Source organism: Staurois parvus, unplaced genomic scaffold (genome assembly GCF_062004578.1).
Source record: "Staurois parvus isolate SC_StPar_1 unplaced genomic scaffold, SC_StPar_1.0 ptg002952l, whole genome shotgun sequence".
Taxonomy (NCBI): domain Eukaryota; kingdom Metazoa; phylum Chordata; class Amphibia; order Anura; family Ranidae; genus Staurois; species Staurois parvus.
In genome coordinates, this window is record NW_028320748.1 from 35,001 (window position 1) to 57,000 (window position 22,000).

General features: G+C 44.7%; 1 protein-coding gene across 1 annotated transcript in view; it reads left to right on the top strand.

Annotated features, from left to right (window-relative positions):
• LOC149428802 (rho guanine nucleotide exchange factor 2-like) overlaps nt 1-18,300 on the top strand; it is a 38,432-nt gene extending 20,132 nt beyond the window's left edge. The window contains exons 7-22 of the mRNA XM_089666983.1: nt 1,053-1,199; nt 1,391-1,641; nt 3,980-4,105; nt 4,206-4,323; nt 7,988-8,236; nt 8,560-8,636; nt 8,756-8,925; nt 9,658-9,725; nt 10,832-11,020; nt 12,127-12,222; nt 12,743-12,795; nt 13,542-13,583; nt 15,431-15,481; nt 15,703-16,164; nt 16,287-16,476; nt 18,167-18,300. Of these exons, the coding sequence (XP_089523109.1) occupies nt 1,053-1,199; nt 1,391-1,641; nt 3,980-4,105; nt 4,206-4,323; nt 7,988-8,236; nt 8,560-8,636; nt 8,756-8,925; nt 9,658-9,725; nt 10,832-11,020; nt 12,127-12,222; nt 12,743-12,795; nt 13,542-13,583; nt 15,431-15,481; nt 15,703-16,164; nt 16,287-16,476; nt 18,167-18,300 (2,423 nt within the window). The remainder of the gene's footprint in view (nt 1-1,052; nt 1,200-1,390; nt 1,642-3,979; nt 4,106-4,205; nt 4,324-7,987; nt 8,237-8,559; nt 8,637-8,755; nt 8,926-9,657; nt 9,726-10,831; nt 11,021-12,126; nt 12,223-12,742; nt 12,796-13,541; nt 13,584-15,430; nt 15,482-15,702; nt 16,165-16,286; nt 16,477-18,166) is intronic.
• Nucleotides 18,301-22,000: the final 3,700 nt, after the last annotated feature.

Here is a 22,000-nt window from a genome sequence, read left to right on the forward strand (position 1 = left end):
AATCCCTCCACCCACCAGACATCTTTAAGACTTCTTTAGGTCCAGATGAACAACTATCTTCTAGGTTCTTTGGTTCCAGATGGACAACTGTCTTCTAGGTTCTTTGGCCTCAAGTTCAGATTCTTGAGGCACGTCATCTTTAGGACACGTTAGGTCTCTGCCACAGGCCAGTGTAGATTCTGCAAACCCAGATGGACAGCTGCCTTCCAGTTGGTGTGGGCCTTTGCCTTAGGCCAGTTGGGATGCTCTAGGCCCACATAGTATTCCTAGTTGCCTTCTTCTTCTGGCTTCCTTCCCCAGGCAACAGTGTAGGAAACAAAGAATAGACATCTGTGCTCACATCTTCATCAGGCAGAGCCAGAGAGGCAAAAATCCTTCTAGAAGAGGGTCTACAAATATTTTTCCCCTTCTCTGGTGCATATCATTGGCATAACCCCTCAGTGACTGGCTAAGGGTGGTCGCTCTTGAATACATGGGGCACTTAATGTGAGTACTAATTGGTACAGTGCCCAACCACAGGCTGCAGGCATTGGGGTTGGATGGTTCAGCTGTCCCTCCTAGGCGCACAAAAGGACGCACAGCAGCTAGGAGGCCCGGAGTGCAAGGGGTGTAACTATTCATGACCCAATACAATGAATATAGTCAGCACTACACTGCCGTAGGACGAAGAACTCAATGTCCTTGGGCTCAGGAGAAATCCAGCGAACACATATATCTTAAACAGAGCTCAGTCTGGCTTTGGCCTAGCTGCAAACTCTAAACTTTGCCAGGAGGCACTCCCTGACCTCGACTTATGACCATACTGCAATGCTGTACTTTCTTTGGCTGGAAGATGGGACTGGTTCAACCAGATCTGGTTGAACAGAAAATTTGCAAATTACGAAAGCTGTCCAAAGGACATTTTCAACACCTCTGACATTAAACCCTGTTTTCCCCCCCCCCCATGTCTCTACCACCCAACAGTTGAATTGCATTTTAAAAATGTCTGGATAAATGTTCAGTCTTTGTTGCCGGCTGTCACCAAGCCCCTCTTTGCTGTTTATCTGGAGCAGGTGCTGATGTCATCTACAGCCAGCTGATGAGTGATTTCGCCACGGACGAGAAGGAGTTCGAGGCAGATTCGTGGAGCTTAGCCGTGGATAATAATTACCTTCAGCAGCACAAGAAGGACGTCATGAAACGTCAGGACGTCATCTATGGTGAGTACAGGGAATTTGGTAGACTGGCCTACCGCATGTTCTCAGTCGGTCAAAGATGACCACCATTAGAAGTTTCATTAAGGAGGGTCTGTTGATCAGTGTTTTTCACCCAAGATTCATTCTTTTTTTTTTTTTTATTTCTAGTTGAATCTTGGGTGAAAACTTTGTTAAAACTTGTTTCATCTTCATAGAGCTCATCCAAACCGAGGTCCATCATGTCCGCACACTGAAGATCATGACCAACATTTTCCGGCAGGGGATGCTGGAGGACCTGCAGATGGACCCGGCCCTGGTGCAGAAGATGTTCCCGTGCGTGGACGAGATCAGCGACATTCACATTCGTTTCCTCATCCAACTGCTGGAGAGGCGCAAAGATTCTCTGGCTTCTGACAGCAACAAGAATTTTGTCATCAACAAGCTGGGAGACATTCTCATCAACCAGGTATTGGCCTTCAACCCTGATGGGTCACAAAGCCATGTATGAAGTGTTCTATGACACCCTAATTCATCACACTGCTCCAGGATAGCAACCTAGAGAAGGTTCATACGTTCCTATTACCAGGAAGTAGATGTTAGGTTGGTGTCCATGTCATACGTATGGGACAAGTGTAGAATACCCATCATTCTCCTGTACGGGAGCAACAGTGATAAGACCAATGAATGTACACTGAGGACCATCCTTGGTATTCTTACATTTCTTTATTGGCATGAGTTCTGAAGTTCAGGAGTTTAAATTCTTTGGCCAAAATTTACATACATTTTGGGTTTCATTTATCTACAGCTCAATTCTCGCCTTCCACAGCTGTGCAGAGGTCAGATTTAAAGCTTGATCCGTTTTAGAGGGTACCAGAAATTGTACAGCAGGACAACCAACTTCAGTACAGAGGTCTATTCTTTGGTTCCTAGACTATTGCATGTGGAAGGAAGCCAGAAGAAGAAGGCAACTAGGAACACAAGACCCCAACTGGCCTAAGGCAAAGGCCTAAACCAACTGGAAGGCAGCTGTCCATCTGGGTTTGCAGATCTACTCTGGCCTGTGGCAGAGACCTAACGTGTCCTAAAGATGACTTGTGCCAGACGTGCCTCAAGAATCTGAACACTGGAGGACAAAGAACCTAGAAGACAGTTGTCCATCTGGACCTAAAGACGTCTTGAAGATGTCTGCTGTGTGGAGGGATTTTTGCAGATGTTGTGGGCATTCTGTACCCCTAACCTAAAACAACCGAACCATCTTTTATCTTCTTTGATGGCTCGGTTGTCTTAGGTTAGGGGTACAGAATGCCTACAACGACCCATCAAAGAAGATAAAAGATGGCTCGGTTGTCTTAGGTTAGGGGTACAGAATGCCCACAACATCTGTAAAAATCCCTCCACACAGCAGACATCTTCAAGACTTCTTTAGGTCCAGATGAACAACTGTCTTCTAGGTTCTTTGGCCTCAAGTTCAGATTCTTGAGGCGCATCTGGCACATGTCATCTTTAGGACACGTTCGGTCTCTGGGTTTGCAGAATCTACACTGGCATGTGGCAGAGACCAAACGTGTCCTAAAAATGACATGTGCCAGACGTGCCTCAAGAATCTGAACTTGAGGCCAAAAGACCTAGAAGAGAGCTTTCCATCTGGACCTAAAGAAGTCTTAAAGATGTCTGCTGTGTGGAGGGATTTTTGCAGATGTTGTGGACATTCTGTACCCCTAACCTAAGACGACCAAACCATCTTTAATCTTCTTTGATGGCTCAGTTGTCTTAGGTTAGGGGTACAGAATGCCCACAACATCTGTAAAAATCCCTCCACACAGCAGACATCTTCAAGACTTCTTTAGGTCCAGATGAACAACTGTCTTCTAGGTTCTTTGGCCTCAAGTTCAGATTCTTGAGGCACATCTGGCACATGTCATCTTTAGGACACGTTCGGTCTCTGGGTTTGCAGAATCTACACTGGCATGTGGCAGAGACCAAACGTGTCCTAAAAATGACATGTGCCAGACGTGCCTCAAGAATCTGAACTTGAGGCCAAAAGACCTAGAAGAGAGCTTTCCATCTGGACCTAAAGAAGTCTTAAAGATGTCTGCTGTGTGGAGGGATTTTTGCAGATGTTGTGGACATTCTGTACCCCTAACCTAAGACAACCAAACCATCTTTAATCTTCTTTGATGGCTCAGTTGTCTTAGGTTAGGGGTACAGAATGCCCACAACATCTGTAAAAATCCCTCCACACAGCATCTTCAAGACTTCTTTAGGTCCAGATGAACAACTGTCTTCTAGGTTCTTTGGCCTCAAGTTCAGATTCTTGAGGCACGTCTGGCACATGTCATCTTTAGGACACGTTCGGTCTCTGGGTTTGCAGAATCTACACTGGCCTGTGGCAGAGACCAAACGTGTCCTAAAGATGACATGTGCCAGACGTGCCTCAAGAATCTGAACTTGAGGCCATTTTGAGCTCATCCAAACCGAGGTCCCTCATGTCCGCACACTGAAGATCATGACCAACATTTTTCGCCTCTCCCAAGCAGATCAATTTATAGATAAATATACAGACAAAATAGAAAATAAAAAAGTCCCAAAGGGTATTATCCGGCCAAACATTTAACTCGTTGCTCCAGGAAAACCCCTAAATTGTAATCTGCTCCGGTGATGTTTTTAGGAAAGTTTTGACTCAAAGACCGACCTCTTGGAGCCAGTTTCTCATGGTGAAATGGAGGATTTAGAAGTTTGTTGTGCTAAGTATAGAACATGCTGGAGTTGAAGATTTGTTTTGGGTGACTTTGTCTTCGTTGTAGTTTTCAGGGACCAATGCAGAGCACATGAAGAAGGCCTACACAGAGTTTTGCAGCCAGCATCATAAGGCCGTGAAGCTGTACAAGGAGCTCTTCTCCCGAGACAAGAAGTTCCAGCAGCTCATACGGGTGAGTTTTGTTGAGGGCTTGGGGGGGGTTGAAGACTGAGGTGGCGGAACACATGTTCTGTTTCGTATTGACCTGACTTGGCCCTCCTATTCTTCTACAGAAAATGACCCGTTCCCAACTACTCCGCAGACACGGTGTGCCGGAGTGTATTCTACTGGTGACCCAGAGGATCACCAAGTACCCAGTTCTCATCGATCGGATACTTCAGAACTCCAAAGGTAGGCCGTAGGGGTTAGCTTTCAGGTTTGTTTTGTTGCCAAAGCCTAATCGAACAAGCTGAACTTAGAAGCTGAGGACCACCATGCAACCTGCACCAGGTTCTGAATGCTCCAGTTTTAGTAAATCTCTCCCAGTGTGTCTATATGTTCGTTGTGTGTCTGCTACAGACCATGATGTGGTAAAAGGGGATCAGTCCTCCCAGGACTGATAGTTTGGTGAATTATGGAGATTTTTGGGTTACGTTGCCGTGGAATCATGGCAGGGAGGTCTCGCTGTTGGAGCATATAGGAAGCCACCTATACCTAAAGTATCAGTTTTGGGTGGACTTGCCCTTTTTTTGTCTCTGCATATTGCGCTTGCTGCTGCCATATTGGCCTGCCCAAGATGTATCCACAGGGTGCATAAGTAGTGAAGGGTGTGGCTATACAGCTAAAAGCAAATTTCTCCAATTATTTTTTTCCTTTGACGCTCTTGTATGACTGAACAGAAAATTGTATATGTACAGTTTTTATAGAAATATATTTTTTTTTATTTTTATTTTTTTAATTCACAAAAAATAAGAAAATGGAAAGTAGTCAACTCTATCAATATAAACAGTGATAATAAGCCACAAAAATATTAATAAAAAATATATATAAATGAAAAAAAATAATAAAAAAATTAATTAAAATAAAGAATATTTAAAAAAATATAAATAAAACAAAATTATGTGTGGAAAAACCCAAATTGTGATCTGAAAATGAATCTTCTAAATAAATCCAAAAAGTCACTAAAAAACATCCAGTGTCCAAAAAAATATATTTTTCTTATGTAGTGAACTGTCCAAAGATATGCCTAGTCATACACGCATATCTTTGGACAGTTCACTACATAAGAAAAATATATATTTTTTTTATATTTAGAAGATTCATTTTTGGATCACAATTTGGGTTTTTGCACACATCATTTTGTTTTATTTATATTTTTTTTAATGTGTGCAAAAACCCAAATTGTGATCCAAAAATGAATCTTCTAAATAAATCCAAAAAGTCACTAAAAAACATTGAGTGTTCCAGTGTCCAAAAAAAAATATTTTTCTTATGTATTGAACTGTCCAAAGATATGCGTGTATGACTACGCATATCTTTGGACAGTTCACTACATAAGAAAAATATTTTTTTTTTATTTAGAAGATTCATTTTCAGATCACAATTTGGGTTTCTGCACACATAATTTTGTTTTATTTGGGTTTTTGCACACATTAAAAAAAATATAAATAAAACAAAATTATGTGTGCAGAAACCCAAATTGTGATCTGAAAATTAATCTTCTAAATAGAAAAAAATATATATATTTTTCTTATGCAGTGAACTGTCCAAAGATAAATGTGTATCACTACGCATATCTTTGGACAGTTCACTACGTAAGAAAAATATATTTTTTTGGACACTGGAATTTTGTTGTATTTATATTTGTTTAATACTATTTATTTTTTTTTATTTATATATTTTTTTATTAATATTTATGTGGCTTATTATCACTGTTTATATTGCTAGAGTTGACTATGTACTTTCCAGTTTCTTATATTTTGTGAATTAAAAAAATAAAAATAAAAAAAATATATATTTCTATAAAAACTGTACATATACTATTTTCTGTTCAGTCATACAAGAGCGTCAATGTACAGTTTTTATAGAAATATATATTTTTTTATTTTTATTTTTTTAATTCACAAAAAATAAGAAAATGGAAAGTACATAGTCAACTCTATCAATATAAACAGTGATAATAAGCCACATAAATATTAATAAAAAAATATATAAATTACAAAACAAAATATTAAAAAAACATAAATAAAACATTCCAGTGTCCAAAAAAATATATTTTTCTTACGTAGTGAACTGTCCAAAGATATGCGTAGTGATACACGCTTATCTTTGGACAGTTCATTGCATAAGAAAAATATATATATTTTTTTTTTATTTAGAAGATTCATTTTCAGATCACAATTTGGGTTTCTGCACACATAATTTTGTTTTATTTATATTTTTTTTTAATGTGTGCAAAAACCCAAATAAAACAAAATTATGTGTGCAGAAACCCAAATTGTGATCTGAAAATGAATCTTCTAAATAAAAAAAAAATATATATATTTTTCTTATGCAATGAACTGTCCAAAGATAAGCGTGTATCACTACGCATATCTTTGGACAGTTCACTACATAAGAAAAATATATTTATTTGGATACTGGATGTTTTTTAGTGACTTTTTAAATTTATGTAGAAGATTAATTTTCGGATCGCAATTTGGGTTTTTGCACACATTAAAAAAAAATATAAATTGTGATCCGAAAATTAATCTTCTACATAAATCCAAAAAGTCACTAAAAAACATCCAGTGTCCAAAAAAATATATTTTTCTTACGTAGTGAACTGTCCAAAGAAATGCGTAGTCATACACGCATATCTTTGGACAGTTCACTGCATAAGAAAAATATATATTTTTTTATATTTAGAAGATTCATTTTCAGATCACAATTTGGGTTTCTGCACACATAATTTTGTTTTATTTATATTTTTTTTAATGTGTGCAAAAACCCAAATTGTGATCCAAAAATGAATCTTCTAAATAAATCCAAAAAGTCACTAAAAAAACATCCACTACATAAGAAAAATATATTTTTTTGGACACAATGTTTTTTAGTGACTTTTTGGATTTATTTTTTCAATGTGTGCAAAAACCCAAATTGTGATCAGAAAATGAATCTTCTAAATAAATCCAAAAAGTCACTAAAAAACATTGCGTCCAAAAAAATATATTTTTCTTATGTAGTGGATGTTTTTTAGTGACTTTTGGATTTATTTAGAAGATTCATTTTCGGATCACATTTTGGGTTTTTGCACACATCATTTTGTTTTATTTATATTTTTTTTAATGTGTGCAAAAACCCAAATTGTGATCCAAAAATGAATCTTCTAAATAAATCCAAAAAGTCACTAAAGAACATCCACTACATAAGAAAAATATATTTTTTTGGACACAATGTTATTTAGTGACTTTTTGGATTTATTTAGAAGATTCATTTTCGGATCACAATTTGGTTTTTTTCACACATTAAAAAAATATAAATAAAACCAAATGATGTGTACAAAAACCCAAATTGTGATCTGAAAATGAATATTCTAAATAAAAAAATATATATATTTTTCTTATGTAGTGAACTGTCCAAAGATATGCGTGTATGACTACGCATATCTTTGGACAGTTCGCTACATAAGAAAAATATATTTTTTTTTATTTAGAAGATTAATTTTCATCTCACAATTTGGGTTTTTGCACGCATCGTTTGGTTTTACTTATATTTTTTCAATATTTTTTTATTTTAATTTTTTATTATTTTTTCACATATATTTTTTTATTTTAATTTATTTTTTTATTATTTTTTCACATATATTTTTTTTTATTTTAATTTATTTTTTTATTATTTTTTCACATATATATTTTTTTATTTTTTCACATATATATTTTTTTATTTTAATTTTTTTTTTATTATTTTTTCACATATATATTTTTTTATCAATATTTATATGGCTTATCATCACTGTTTGCACTTAGTGAGAAGGAGTGGTTTTTACACTACATAACTATCAATATATTTGTATATTTATAAATTTTCTCTGTAGGTGATGATGAGGAGCACCAGGATCTGGCGGCTTCCTTGACCCTGGTGAAGGAACTCATCTCCTCCATCGACCAGGACGTCTACCACTACGAGAAGAACCTGCGCCTGCAGGAGATCTACCAGAAAGTGGACAGCAAGTCAGCCGCCTTCGTCCAAGGCGATTATTGCTTCGGCAAAGAGGAGCTACTAAGACGGAAGCTCGTCCATGAAGGGTCCCTGCTGTGGAAGACTGCCGCTGGCCGTTTCAAAGGTACAAGGGGGGCTTGCGACGGAGGTGTAACCCTTGAGGCCAGCTTTGTCATGCTACTTCGCTGTGAACTAAAATGGTGCTGGTTTCCAGCCATCATCAATCCAGGTCAAAATTTGTAGTTCTTAGAAGGCCTATGACCTTCAAGTTAGAGAACGCTTGTTAGCGGCACAAACTGTCAGGAATTCTTGAAAAGATTTCAAAAAAGAGTAGCAGGACCTCTATTGGGTTATTGGCAAGAAAAATACAAGGATTGTAGTCATTCCCTACTCTTTTTTTCCAAAATAAAAAATTGTGATATTGATTGTAGATCTTCTCTCACCCAGATGTCATCATGCTGCTAATGACAGATGTCCTGATTCTTCTCCAAGAAAAGGACCAAAAATACTACTTTCCAACCCTGGTAAGAGTTCATAAGACCACCTTCAATGACCCCATTGGAAGTCCTCCAGAGGGTCTTCTGATTGATCTTTGAAGAGATTTAGTTGATAACCAATTTTTCCTTCTCCCAATTTGTTGTAGGACAAGTCAGCCGTGATTTCATTACAAAACCTCATTGTCAGGGACATCGCCAATCAGGAGAAAGGGATGTTTCTGATCAGTGCTAAGCCTCCAGAGATGTATGAAGTTCACTCGGCCTCACGGGAGGAGAGGAACACATGGATGAAGGTCATTGCACAGTCAGTAAAAGTGTAAGTATGATTATCGAACAGAAGACTTGTATACTTTTAACCAAGAGGAATTGGAATGGGAGGCTAGATGGGTCCACCAGAATCAGAGGAGATACAGGTCCACCAGAATGGGAGGCTAGATGAGTCCACCAGGATCAGAGGAGATACAGGTCCACCAGAATGGGAGGCAATACGGGTCCACCAGAATCAGAGGAGATACAGGTCCACCAGAATGGGAGGCGATACAGGTCCACCAGAATCAGAAGAGATACAGGTCCACCACAATGGGAGGCGATACAGGTCCACCAGAATCAGAAGAGATACAGGTCCACCAGAATCAGAGGAGATACAGGTCCACCAGAATGGGAGGCTAGATGGGTCCACCAGGATCAGAGAAGATACAGGTCCACCAGAATGGGAGACAATACGGGTCCACCAGAATGGGAGACAATACGGGTCCACCAGAATCAGAAGAGATACAGGTCCACCAGAATCAGAGGAGATACAGGTCCACCAGAATCAGAGGAGATACAGGTCCACCAGAATCAGAGGAGATACAGGTCCACCAGAATCAGAGGAGATACAGGTCCACCACAATGGGAGGCAATACGTGTCCACCAGAATCAGAGGAGATACAGGTCCACCAGAATGGAAGGCAATACGGGTGCAGCAGAATGAGAGGCTATACAGATCCCCAGTCAGCCAGTCTCTGAGATGCATTTAACGTCTTTTGACCTTTTTCTTTCCCTTCAGATGTCCAAAACGGGAGGAATTCCCTCTGATTGAAACTGAAGTGGAAGCCAAATTGAGGAAATTGAAAGGTAAGTGCTGTACTTCTTCTACATTGAAGGTGTCTAAAGCCAAAAACAAAAAATTGTAAAACTAGTTATTGTGGACATATAAGCTGAGTGTGAATCAAAACTCACAATCGTATATGGGGTTGTCACCTTTCGTCAAGCACCTGATGGTCTGTGAGAGCCAATTAAATTTGTGTACCATGCAGGGATATTAGAACTGGTGACCGAGTGCAGCCGGGTGGGAGGAAGCCTACAGGGCCATTCCCTAAGTGAATTTTGTTCGGTTTATGAGGAACGAGCAAAAACTCAAACAGTAAGGCCAGCTTAAAGGATAAGTTCACCGGTGGGACTTGTAACGTGTTCCCATACCCGCCACACCCCACCCTCCCTCTGACAGCACGGGGAGAAGTCACTATCTGTGGCCCACGTCACAGTGCCTACAAGTCTCAGCAGCCTTAGCGGCTGGCGGCTTGTAGTTCAGAATGATCACCCACGTTGCTGTGTTAGCTATTTAAAGCTTCTGGTCAGCAGATCTGCTTGGCCATACATCCCGTATGGCAAACAGATATTCTGACAGGTCTGCAGAAAACCAGCATGGCATCGGCCATCTACTGATAGCTGGTGCAATGCTTTACAGGTTCCAAAAAGTGAACTTCTCCTTTAAGTCAGGACACAGCTGCACCATGGTCAACTGATAAGAGTCTATGTCTACTCGCTTTGACCCACACACCCAAAACACACTTGCACCATGCTCTTTGTATATGGTCATGGGTCAAGGGCCAAAGTCAACATTATGAATGCAGAGAAAACCCATCTTAGTGAAATGTGGTTGGATTACCGCCTTCCATTGCTTGAACCATTGATGGTCTTATTACTGCCAACTCTTAAAGTGCCTTGGAAGAGCAATTTGGGATGTGGAGCACCTTAAAAGCTGTAAGGCCACTGAAGCTATGGACATTTTCAGTAGTGCCAAAGAACCATCCTCTTCCTATAGAGCAGTAGATCCCAATCGCAGCATAAAAGATGGAGAATACGATTGGATGTGGAAGGTGGCCATTTTTTTTTTCTTTCTCCCCCCCCCCCCTATACCTGTGGTTTGGACTTTAACCGTTGTGTCTGCTCTCTGGCAGAGGTCATACAGCAGAGGGACACAGAGGTGGCGACCATCCTGGAGGAGAAGGTGACGCTGTTTTCAAAGGTGCTACAACTGCAGGCAGGAGAGGACGCTCCAGTCATGGGGAACACCCGCAAACTGTTCCGGACAGAATCAACAGACAGCTACCGCGGGGAGAAACTCATCAATGAGGCCATCAAAGAAGGTGAGACACCTGGAAGAGGAATGAGAATTAGAGCTTCAGCTACTAGTCACACCAGTCTCTGCATCTGAGGAGCTTACACTCTAATGTCCCCTCCCCCACAGTCCCATCAGTCTCTGTACCAGAGGAGCTTACACTCTATGTCCCCTCCCCCACAGTCCCATCAGTCTCTGTACCAGAGGAGCTTACACTCTAATGTCCCCTCCCCCACAGTCCCATCAGTCTCTGCACCAGAGGAGCTTACACTCTAACGTCCCCTCTCCATAGTCACATGAGTCTCTGTACCAGAGGAGCTTACGCTCTAATGTCCCCTCCCCCGCAGTCCCATCAGTCTCTGTACCAGAGGAGCTTACACTCTAATGTCCCCTCCCCCCACAGTCACATTAGTCTCTGTACCAGAGGAGCTGACGCTCTAATGTCCCCTCCCCCACAGTCCCATCAGTCTCTGTACCTGAGGAGCTTACACTCTAATGTCCCCTCCCCCCACAGTCCCATCGGTCTTTGCACCAGAGGAGCTGACACTCTCATGTCCCCTCCCCCACAGTCTCATCGGTCTCTGCACCAGAGGAGCTTACACTCTAACGTCCCCTCTCCATAGTCACATGAGTCTCTGTACCAGAGGAGCTTACGCTCTAATGTCCCCTCCCCCGCAGTCCCATCAGTCTCTGTACCAGAGGAGCTTACACTCTAATGTCCCCTCCCCCCACAGTCACATTAGTCTCTGTACCAGAGGAGCTGACGCTCTAATGTCCCCTCCCCCACAGTCCCATCAGTCTCTGTACCTGAGGAGCTTACACTCTAATGTCCCCTCCCCCCACAGTCCCATCAGTCTTTGCACCAGAGGAGCTGACACTCTCATGTCCCCTCCCCCACAGTCTCATCGGTCTCTGCACCAGAGGAGCTTACAATCTAATATTGCCCTGCCCACAGTCACAAACTATTGTTAATATACAGTTGTATGGCTCTGACATATACCGCAGTGCTGTACAGAGAAATACTGAAACGGTCACATTGTTCTCTGCAGCAGAGGAGCTTACACTCTATCATTTCTGTGTGTTGTGCATTAGCAGTAGATGTAGCACTGACTGTCCTCTGTTTTCCTCCCACAGTGGAAGCCTTGAAGGACGTCATTATAACGATCGGAAACGAGCAGCCGCTTACAGTCGATCACAATCACACGTCTGTCCCATCCAGTAACCCCACACGTGAGTGCCGAGCAGAGGGTACTGCTCCCTGTTTTTCCCCATCTCGAGGGCTATGTCAGCCAATTGGTTGAGTCTTAGTACATGTCCCTCTCTAACAAATGTCATACCAGGGGGGAGAAATTCTCAACTTTTGTAATTAGTTTTTATTACCCGCTTTGTTCTTGGTGTCCAATAGTATATTGTCTAATAAAAATATCGTAGCCCACAAGGGCATCCTATTAAATTAAAGCTGTAGTACACATCTATCAAGGAAAAGGTGGAACGAAATGTCTCACCCAGGGGGGGTGTCTAGATGTGGCCATTCCGCCACAGCAGAAGCAGTTTGGGGTCTATGGAAAGTCACCAGGGAAGTGCAGGTACAGATGCATCTATGGAATGCCCTTTGTGACACTGGTGGTGGCGGAAGCCCAGGGCCATCATCAGGGGACATTTCCTAATACTAGTAAGGCTAGTGGTTTTAGGAAAACTTTGTTCTGGGAATTTGTTCATTGACCCTAATAGGTCTTCTCTTTCTTGACAGATGGTGACTCGAGCAGTGTGAATGGAGCCCTGGACAAGGATGAGGACCAGAAGGTGAGGCATGGACAGCGGCAACCCACCAATGATGGTCATGGGAAATCCAAAAGTTGTCACCAGAATATGGAAATTTTTCAACACCTCTTTAGCTGACAACAAAGGAGAATTCCTCTCACTTCCTGTTCTGGGGGGTGTAGATATGGTTCCCCTGCCAGAGCGTCTGCTAGCGTGGACAAGGGTTGCAAACGCCTTACAATGCCTGTGGGCAAACCACAACAGAGCGGCTGAGACTGTAAGATGTGATGGAGCAGCCAAGAGTCCTCCACAGCTGAGGAAGACTGTATAATGGGGGGGGGGGTCAGCAACTGGTCCACCATAGCCATGCTACTGCCTGCATCTGCCCCTGCCTGCCACACAGAGTTGGGTCCTGCTCTGCAGGTCAGTTTGCCCACACACGTCTAGTGCTTTGTCTGTGGCTCCCCGTACCATAGATTGGCTGATGGGGAAGCAGGGCCAGGCATGGTGGACGCTGGGGAGGATGCTGGACTCCACTTGGCCACTGGTGACCCCAATAAAGGACAATAATGCTAAAATTCTGCATTACCCAAACCAGCCTGGCCACCTTCTTCTGCTTTCCCTGAGACAGTGACAGGTCCTGAATGTGGGGGGGTGTCCCTAGTGTAGGATGGAAGCTAGTGTTAACTGACCTCTGACAACCCCCAACCCCCCCCCCATACAGGGGATCCAAAAAAAAAAAAAAGATTTGGGGGTTTTATTAAAAATCTTCCATTCTATTTCTACAGGACCGGAACGGCAATCAGCTGCAGAATAAGAGCCCTCAGGAGGTGAGAGCCACGTTTTAGGGGCCAAACTGGCACCAGCATTTTATTCCGACCTAAACCTGGTTTTTATGTGACATGTACCTGGGCCTTGTACTTTAAAGAGACCCTGTCACCAGACCGTTCAATTTAACAATTTTCCCAAAAGACTACACAGTAGGTGCAGTTAATATATGTTATGAGTGTTATTTAGGCCTCATTCACACGGATGTAGTACAGCATACCCTCAGGCAAGGGCCTTGTGCGCCTACACAGGTGGTCCGTGCAACCCCATGCTGGTGGTCCTATTCGTTGGGATAAAGCAGCCGCACCAACACAGCCACTGCTCCCAATTTGACAGCCGAGTGGGTGCGTGTCCCCAAACGCAGACAGCTGCATGTAGGGATCTGCTCCACTGTCATACTGGGAGTAACGGCTGTGTCCATGCAGCCGCTTTGCCCCAATTGACATGAATGGGACCACCTATGCAAGCATACCTGGTCCTTGAATGGGTGTATGCTGTAATACGCCCCCTATGAACAAACGTCCCTAAGCTCCAAGATGGACCCATCTTGGATGTAATATCAACAGCCCCAGCAGACGCACAGCTGTCACTCAAGTGACACTCTATAGCAGCCATTCTCAACTAGGCTTCCATGACACCCTAGGGTTCTTCCAGAGGTTATTGAGCTGTGGTTGATTGACCTTCCATTTGATGGTTCCTGCATAATTGTGGGTGGATCTACCACCACATGGAGTCAGCAGCATGACACCAATGTACGAGAACATTCTTCCCACTGACCGCCAACGTAAGGGACATTCTGACTGCCAACGTGAGAGACATCCTTTCCCCTGACCGCCAACGTAAGGGACATTCTGACCCCCAACTTGAGAGGCATCCTATCACCTGACCGCCAACGGGAGGGGCATTCTTCCCCCTGACCGCCAACGCGAGGGGCATTCTTCCCCCTGACCGCCAATGTGAGGGGCATTCTTCCCCCTGCCCCCCAACGCGAGGGGCATTCTTCCCCCTGCCCCCCAACGCGAGGGGCATTCTTCCCACTGGTCCCCAATGTGTGGGGCATTCTTGCCCCTGGTGGTTCTTGCATAATTCTGGGTCCTCCACCGCATGGAGTCAGCAGCATGACACCAATGTTGGAGAACATTCTACCCCCTGACCGCCAACGTGAGAGGCATTCTTCCCACTGACCGCCAACGTGAGGAAAATCCTTCCCGCTGACCGCCAACGTGAGGAACATCCTTCCCCCTGACCGTCAACGTGAGAGGTATTTTTCCCCCTGACCCCCAATGTGAGGGGCATTCTTCCCCCTGACCCCCAATGTGAGGGGCATTTTTCCCCCTGACCCCCAACATGAGAGGCATTCTTCCCCCTGACTGCCAACGTAAGGAACATACTTTCCCCCTGACCCCCAACCCCCAACGTAAGGAACATACTTTCCCACTGACCGAGGTTAATTTTTGCTGTGGTTCCCTAAGACCTAAAAATAAATACAAGGGTTCCTCTGTGGTGAGAAGGTTGAGAAAAGCTGTTCTATGTAGCTGCCAGGGAGGAATGAAGGGAAATACAATAAAGGCTATATAGGGAGGGGAGGAGCTGGGCCAGCACAGACAGTAATTAGACATTCCCAGGAGAGGGGCTATGACATGCAAGGAGAGGGCTGTGCTATGACTACTCTTCTCGAAGTAGTCAGATTTGCTTTAATGGAATGTCTGTCCCTGCAGCTACACATACTCATCCACATTTCACTACCCCATGGTGGTGCTCCTTTAAGTAACTCCCACATGGTGGTGCTCCTTTAAGTAACTATGTATTTTTAAAAAATGTGTTGAGTAAAGCTCTTTTTATGTTTCAGGAGGCTCTGCAAAGGATCTCCAACTTGTACAGCTTGTTGCATGGACTCCAGGTGAGTGTAGCTGGCCTCCAGCTGCTGAGGAACTACAATGTTCAGCATGCCAGCCCATGGGAGTTGTAGTCCCTTAAAAGCAAAACTCCAGCCAAAGTTTTTATTGCTGAGACTGAAGTCGTGATTGAGGAGTCAGCAGTGCACACCCCCCCCCCCCCCCCCCCCCCCACCCACCCCCCGACGGCCGGGTGCTGACAGTAACATCTCCCTCTCTCCGGCAGGTGGTGGTGGCCCAGCAGGACAGTCTGTTGAGTCTACAGATCCCAGACAACACGGACAAGAAAGACAACTTGAACCGCACCGACAAGAAAGAGAACCTGTCCCGCACCAACTCCCGCGACCTGTCCGTAGCCGAGCCCTTATCCAAGAGCATGGACAAGTCTGGCACCGAGCTGACCCTTCTCCAGCGACAGCACACCCTGCTGCAAGAGGAGCTGCGCCGCTGCAGGCGACAGTGCGAGGAGCGGGCGCAGGAGGCAGGAACCTTGGAGGCGCGGCTCAGAGAGAGCGAGCAGATGCGGAACAGACTGGAGCGGGAGCTGGAGGAGGGGAAGAAGCAGCTGGCCTCCCTGCACAAAGGCAACGGGGTGACTGATATTGGCAGAAGTCCGAGAGGGACCGACCCAAGACGGCGAAGCTTGCCAGCCGGAGACGCCCTGTACCAAACCTTCACTCCTCCCCAGGTACGTGCCGGACACGATCGCCATTCTGACCGACGTGAGGTATTAGTCCAGTACATCCCTGTTAAGGACAAACAGTCCCACAGATGGTCATTACTGACTTTGCCCGTCTTGTTTCTGCTCAGATAAACCATGACCGCCGATCCCTGGCTACCGTGGATGGCCCGATCCCCATCATCACCTTACAGGAGGACTCTGACCTGAAAGACGACTTCAGCGACCTGACCGAGCTGGAGAGGCTGCCAGAGACCGTAGACACAGAGTCCTCAGAGGAAGAGGGAGGAGGGCCGCCAACGTCACCATCAGGCACGCGAGGTGAGTGGGGGAAATGTGTGAAAACATTTAAAGAATAATAGAAATTCGAGCAAACGTGTAAATCAAATCTTTTACCTTGCTTCTACTGACCCATGAGCGTTCTACTGCTCAACGAGATGGAAGGTTCTAACTCTTCCTATTATTAAGTGTGACCTCCTTATGTAGAGTTCCTTTTTATTTTCTGTTCAGCCCGACACCTATCAGACAGCAAAGTAGAGGAAAGCTCCACCCTAGGGACATGGACAGTGTCAGGGCAGGGCTGTGGAACGGACAGGTAGGCCTAGTGGCAGGGTAACGCACTGGCTGACGACAACCACCACCAACAGACCGAAGTCCCTCAGGGCGCGGAGTCCAAGTCCCAGGCTGCCCTTCACCAGGGCCCCTGATGGTGGGGATGGACTTGACGCAGCCAGGAACCAGGTCGCGGCCCCCGAGACACCCCGGCTGCGGTAATGGCCGCCGCCAATGGCGTGTAGCTGGTGAGAATGACAATAGCGTAGTCAGGCAAGCTGGGTCAACAACAACGGGACAAAACAGTACAGAACAGTAGACAGAGAATCACAGGTCACGGGCCGGGTTCAGCAACGGAAGGTCAGATCGAAGGAAAACACAGAGAATGGTCTAGTCACAAGCCGAGTCAAATACCAGAAGAGTCACGAGCGTATACACAGAGCTGTAGCAAGACAAAGACACAAGACACAAGTGCAAAGAGCATGTGCGGATCACAGGCTTATATGTACTCAGCCACACCCCTCTGGAGGATGGACCTCAGAGACCTGAAGGCATAAAAGCTTCCCACCATGCTCAGCATAAATCCAAGATGGATGCCAGCACATGGAGTAGCATAACCTTTGGGAAAAGGTAGGACCTTGACAGACAGCCACAACCATCTAGAGCAGTGGTCACCAGATGTGGTCCTTTGCTTGCTTTTATATGGCCCTTGGGGCAATATTTTATCCACTGATATTTTATTGCTACTGACATCGGAACCTTGTGTAGTCCCAGTGGCCCCCCTAAAGTCTGAAGGCCATTTTGTTTAGAAACCCTTGCTCTAGAGGTTCCCCACTCGACTCAAAACTAGAAACATTTTGCAGCTGTTGGGCATTAATTGATGTCTATAAAGGTTCTCACTTATACCATGACCTGGCTACATGATACCATTGCTAGATGTACCATGACCTGCATATCTAGTAGTAGTTAATCACAGTCAATGGGACTTGTTCTGTAAAGCTGAAGATGTTTCGTAGTTTCTCCAAGCCACTTCAATTGAGCAGCAGGAAATATTTCCAAACATTGATATCCATGGAAGTAGCACCAACACCTTGATCCAAGCACCATGGAATATGTAGATGTTGAAGGTCTAAGAATAGGCTGTGTGAAAGTTGCATGTTCCTATCCTTGGAGTCATTAAGTTTGCAGTTGTTTTTCATTCACATGGTGAAGGTAAGGATTGATGTTAAAAGGTCATTTATATGTGGAAGATGGATGGTGTTGAAGACTCCCATCCCTACTGAATAATGGTCACTCTAGTTTGATGTAGATGGCCTCTTCTGAACCTCCAAAATCTGTCCTCGAAAAAAAAGTGTCCCTTTTTCTTAAGGCATACAAAGACTGACTTGTAGCCTGTGGAATTTACTAGCCTAGATTGGGCCATTTCTTGGTTGTGAGTTCTTCTTTTCTCAATATTCAGGTCTTGGTAGAGGTAGTGTGATGTGGGATACAAAGTTACCTCACTTGTGTTTGGGTGTTGTGTCTTCTGGATATACAAGCTTCTGTTTCAGTGTATTAATGGGCTTGAAGAACAAGGGATGTAATGTTGGGTAAAGATCCTGCTGATACTCCTAAGCAATACACAGAAGCTTGGACATCCAGAAGACCCAACACCTATTCATATGTGAGGTATACTGGTATGTGTAGTGCAATGAAGTGGAGGGATGCAGAGACCTGTACATTGGGAAGACCAACACCCTTTCAAAAATATCCCAATATAGCAAAAACCTGTACATTGGAGACACCGACACACTAATAGACAATGGCCCAACATTGTGGAGACCAACACTGGTATGTTGGAATATTGTGGAGAGGATGTTGGGCCATTGTCGGGAAGGTGTTGGTCTCCACAATGTTGGGCCATTGTCTATTAGTGTGTCGGTCTCTCCAATGTGCTGGTCTTTGGTATGTTGGAATATTGTGGAGAGGATGTTGGTCTCCCCAAAGACCTGTACATTGGAGAGACCGACACACTAATAGACAATGGCCCAACATTGTGAAGACCAACACCTTCCCGACAATGGCCCAACATTGTGAAGACCAACACTTTCCCGACAATGGCCCAACATTGTGGAGACCCGCCAATAACCCAACATTGGGGAGACCCAACACCTTCCCGACAATGGCCCAACATTGGGGAGACCAACATCCTCTCAACAATATCCCAACATAGCAAAGACCTGTACATTGGAGAGACCTGACACACTAATCGACAATGGCCCAACATTGTGGAGACCAACACCTTCCCCACAATGGCCCAACACTGGGGAGACCAACACCTTCCCGACAATGGCCCAACACTGTGGGGACCAACACCTTCCCGACAATGGCCCAACACTGTGGGGACCAACACCTTCCCGACAATGGCCCAACACTGTGGAGACCAACACCTTCCCGACAATGGCCCAACACTGTGGAGACCAACACCTTCCCGAAAAATGGCCCAACACTGTGGAGACCAACACCTTCCCGACAATGGCCCAACACTATGGAGACCAACACCTTCCCGACAATGGCCCAACATAGCAAAGACCTGTACATTGGGAAGACTTCCATGTTGGATCATTGTCAAGAGTGTGTCTAAGACCTGTACACATGCTCTTGACAATATCCCAACATAACAAGAACCTGTACATTGTTGAGACAGACACACTTTTGAAAACAGCCCGCCATTACTTGTACACTGGGAAGGCCAACACCCTCTCAAAAATTTCAAAACATGGCAAATACCTGTGCATTGGGGAGACCGACCCATTCTCAACAATGGTCCAATGTAAAAAACCTAATTCTACAAGTCAAGACACAAAAGAATGTCCATTTTCCTTAAAGTGTTAGAAAACTGCTGAGGACACAGAGGTCACATTTTGAACAGAGAGGATAGCTGGTTAGTAGGAGGAATGAAAGCGGCCATCTACATCCAACTGGAACAATCATCCACGCCATCTGTCTTCCACAAACCATGTGGACTTTAGGATTCACATATATGCAGACTCCCTCACACTAAGGATGGGATTATGTAACTAGAGCAGGGTGGTTCCACAACTTTCACACCTCCCATCCTGTTCTTGGACAAACAATATCTGCTTTGACACATTCTATGGCGATTGGATGAAGGGGGTCTGTGTGGATATAAATGCCAAGTGGCTGATACTTATTAGAACTGAAGAATTCGCTTGGTGAAGATAGTAATTGCCTTCAACATTACAGAACGTGACCATGAATTGATGTCTGAAGGTTCTCATTGCTCCAGGTCATGGTACATCTAGTAGTCTGTCACATTGAACTGGACTTGGTCTGTAATGTTGAAGACACTTCCTAGCCCCTTCTTCAGTTCTATGGAGCATCAGGAAGATACACCATTTATATGCACACAGGTAGCACCAACACTTTCATCGAATCCCCATGGATGTTGTAGATGTCGATTATCTAAGAACAAGCTGAGAGGTGTGAATATTCACATCTCTGGCATCAGGAAGTTTGCAGTTAGTCAATAATTCACAGGGCTGAAGGTATGAAAGGCTAGAGATGTTAAAAACTGCATTATATATGGATGACCAATGGTGTAGAAAGCCTCCACCTCTGTTCAGTGATGGTTGCTTTATGTGCTCCTCACTGTCCATGAAAGAATGTCCCTCTACTTTAAGGTGTAAGAAGACTGATGCATGGCCCATAGAATTTACCAGCCAAGAGTGGGCCATTCCTTGGTAGTTTTCTCCTCCCAATGTTCAAGTCTTTGTATTCCACACCACACTAAGTTGCTCCACTTGTGTTTGGGTGTTGGGTCTTCTGTATGTACAGGCTTCTGTTTCAGCGAATTGCTGGGCTTGACGATCTTGGGATGTGATGTTGAGTAAAGATCCTGTTGATCATTCTAAGCAGTATGCTGAGACAGAAGCTTGTACATCCAGAGGACCCAACACCCAAACACAAGTGAAGGAAGTTGGTATGTGTACTGGAGGATGCAAAGACATGTTCACTGGGGAGACCGACACCCTCTCAACAATGGCCCAACATTGGGGAGACTGCTATGTTGGGCCATTGTTGAGAGGGTGTCAGTCTCCCCAATGTTGGGCCATTGTCGAGAGGGTGTCGGTCCGCCAATGTACAGTTCTTTGACACCCTCTCGATAATGGCCCAGCATAGCAAAGACCTGTACATTGGGGAGACTGCTATGCTGGGCCATTATCGAGGGGGTGTCAAAGACCTGTACATTGGGGAGACTGGCACCCTCTCAACAATGGCCCAACATAGCAAAGACCCATACATTGGGGAGACCGACACCCTCTTGACAATAGCCCAACATTGGGGAGACTGCTATGTTGGGCCATTGTTGAGAGGATGTCAGTCTCCCCAATGTTGGGCTATTGACGAGAGGGTGTTGGACACCTTCTCAACAATGGCCCAACATAGCAAAGACCTGTACATTGGGGAGATTGACACCCTCTCAAAAATGGGCCAACATGGCAGTCTCCCCAATGTTGGGCTATTGTCGAGAGGGTGTCAGTCTCCCCAATGTACAAGTCTTTGCTATGCTGGGCCATTATCAAGAGGGTGTCAAATACCTGTACATTGGGGACCGACTGACACCCTCTCAACAATGGGCCCAACATAGCAGTCTCCCCAATGTTGGGCTATTGTCGAGAGGGTAGTCAGTCTCCCCAATGTTGGGCTATTGACGAGAGGGTGTCGGACACCTTCTCAACAATGGCCCAACATAGCAAAGACCTGTACATTGGGGAGATTGACACCCTCTCAAAAATGGGCCAACATGGCAGTCTCCCAATGTTGGGCTATTGTCGAGAGGGTGTCAGTCTCCCCAATGTACAAGTCTTTGCTATGCTGGGCCATTATCAAGAGGGTGTCAAATACCTGTACATTTGGGAGACCGACACCCTCTCGACAATAGCCCAAAATAGGGGGGGGACTGACACCCTCTCAGCAATGGGCCAACATAGTCTCCCCAATGTTGGGCTATTGTCGAGAGGGTGTCGGTCTCCCCAATGTAAAGGTCTTTGCTATGTTGGGCCATTGTTGAGAGGGTGTCGGTCTCCAAAATGTACAGGTCTTTGACACCCTCTCGATAATGGCCCAGCATAGCAAAGACCTTTACATTGCGGAGACCGAAACCCTCTCGATAATAGCCCAACATTGGGGAGACTGACACTCTCTCAAAAATGGCCCAACATAGTCTCCCGAATGTTGGGCTATTGTCGAGAGGGTATTGGTCTCCCCAATGTGCAGCTCTTTGAAACCC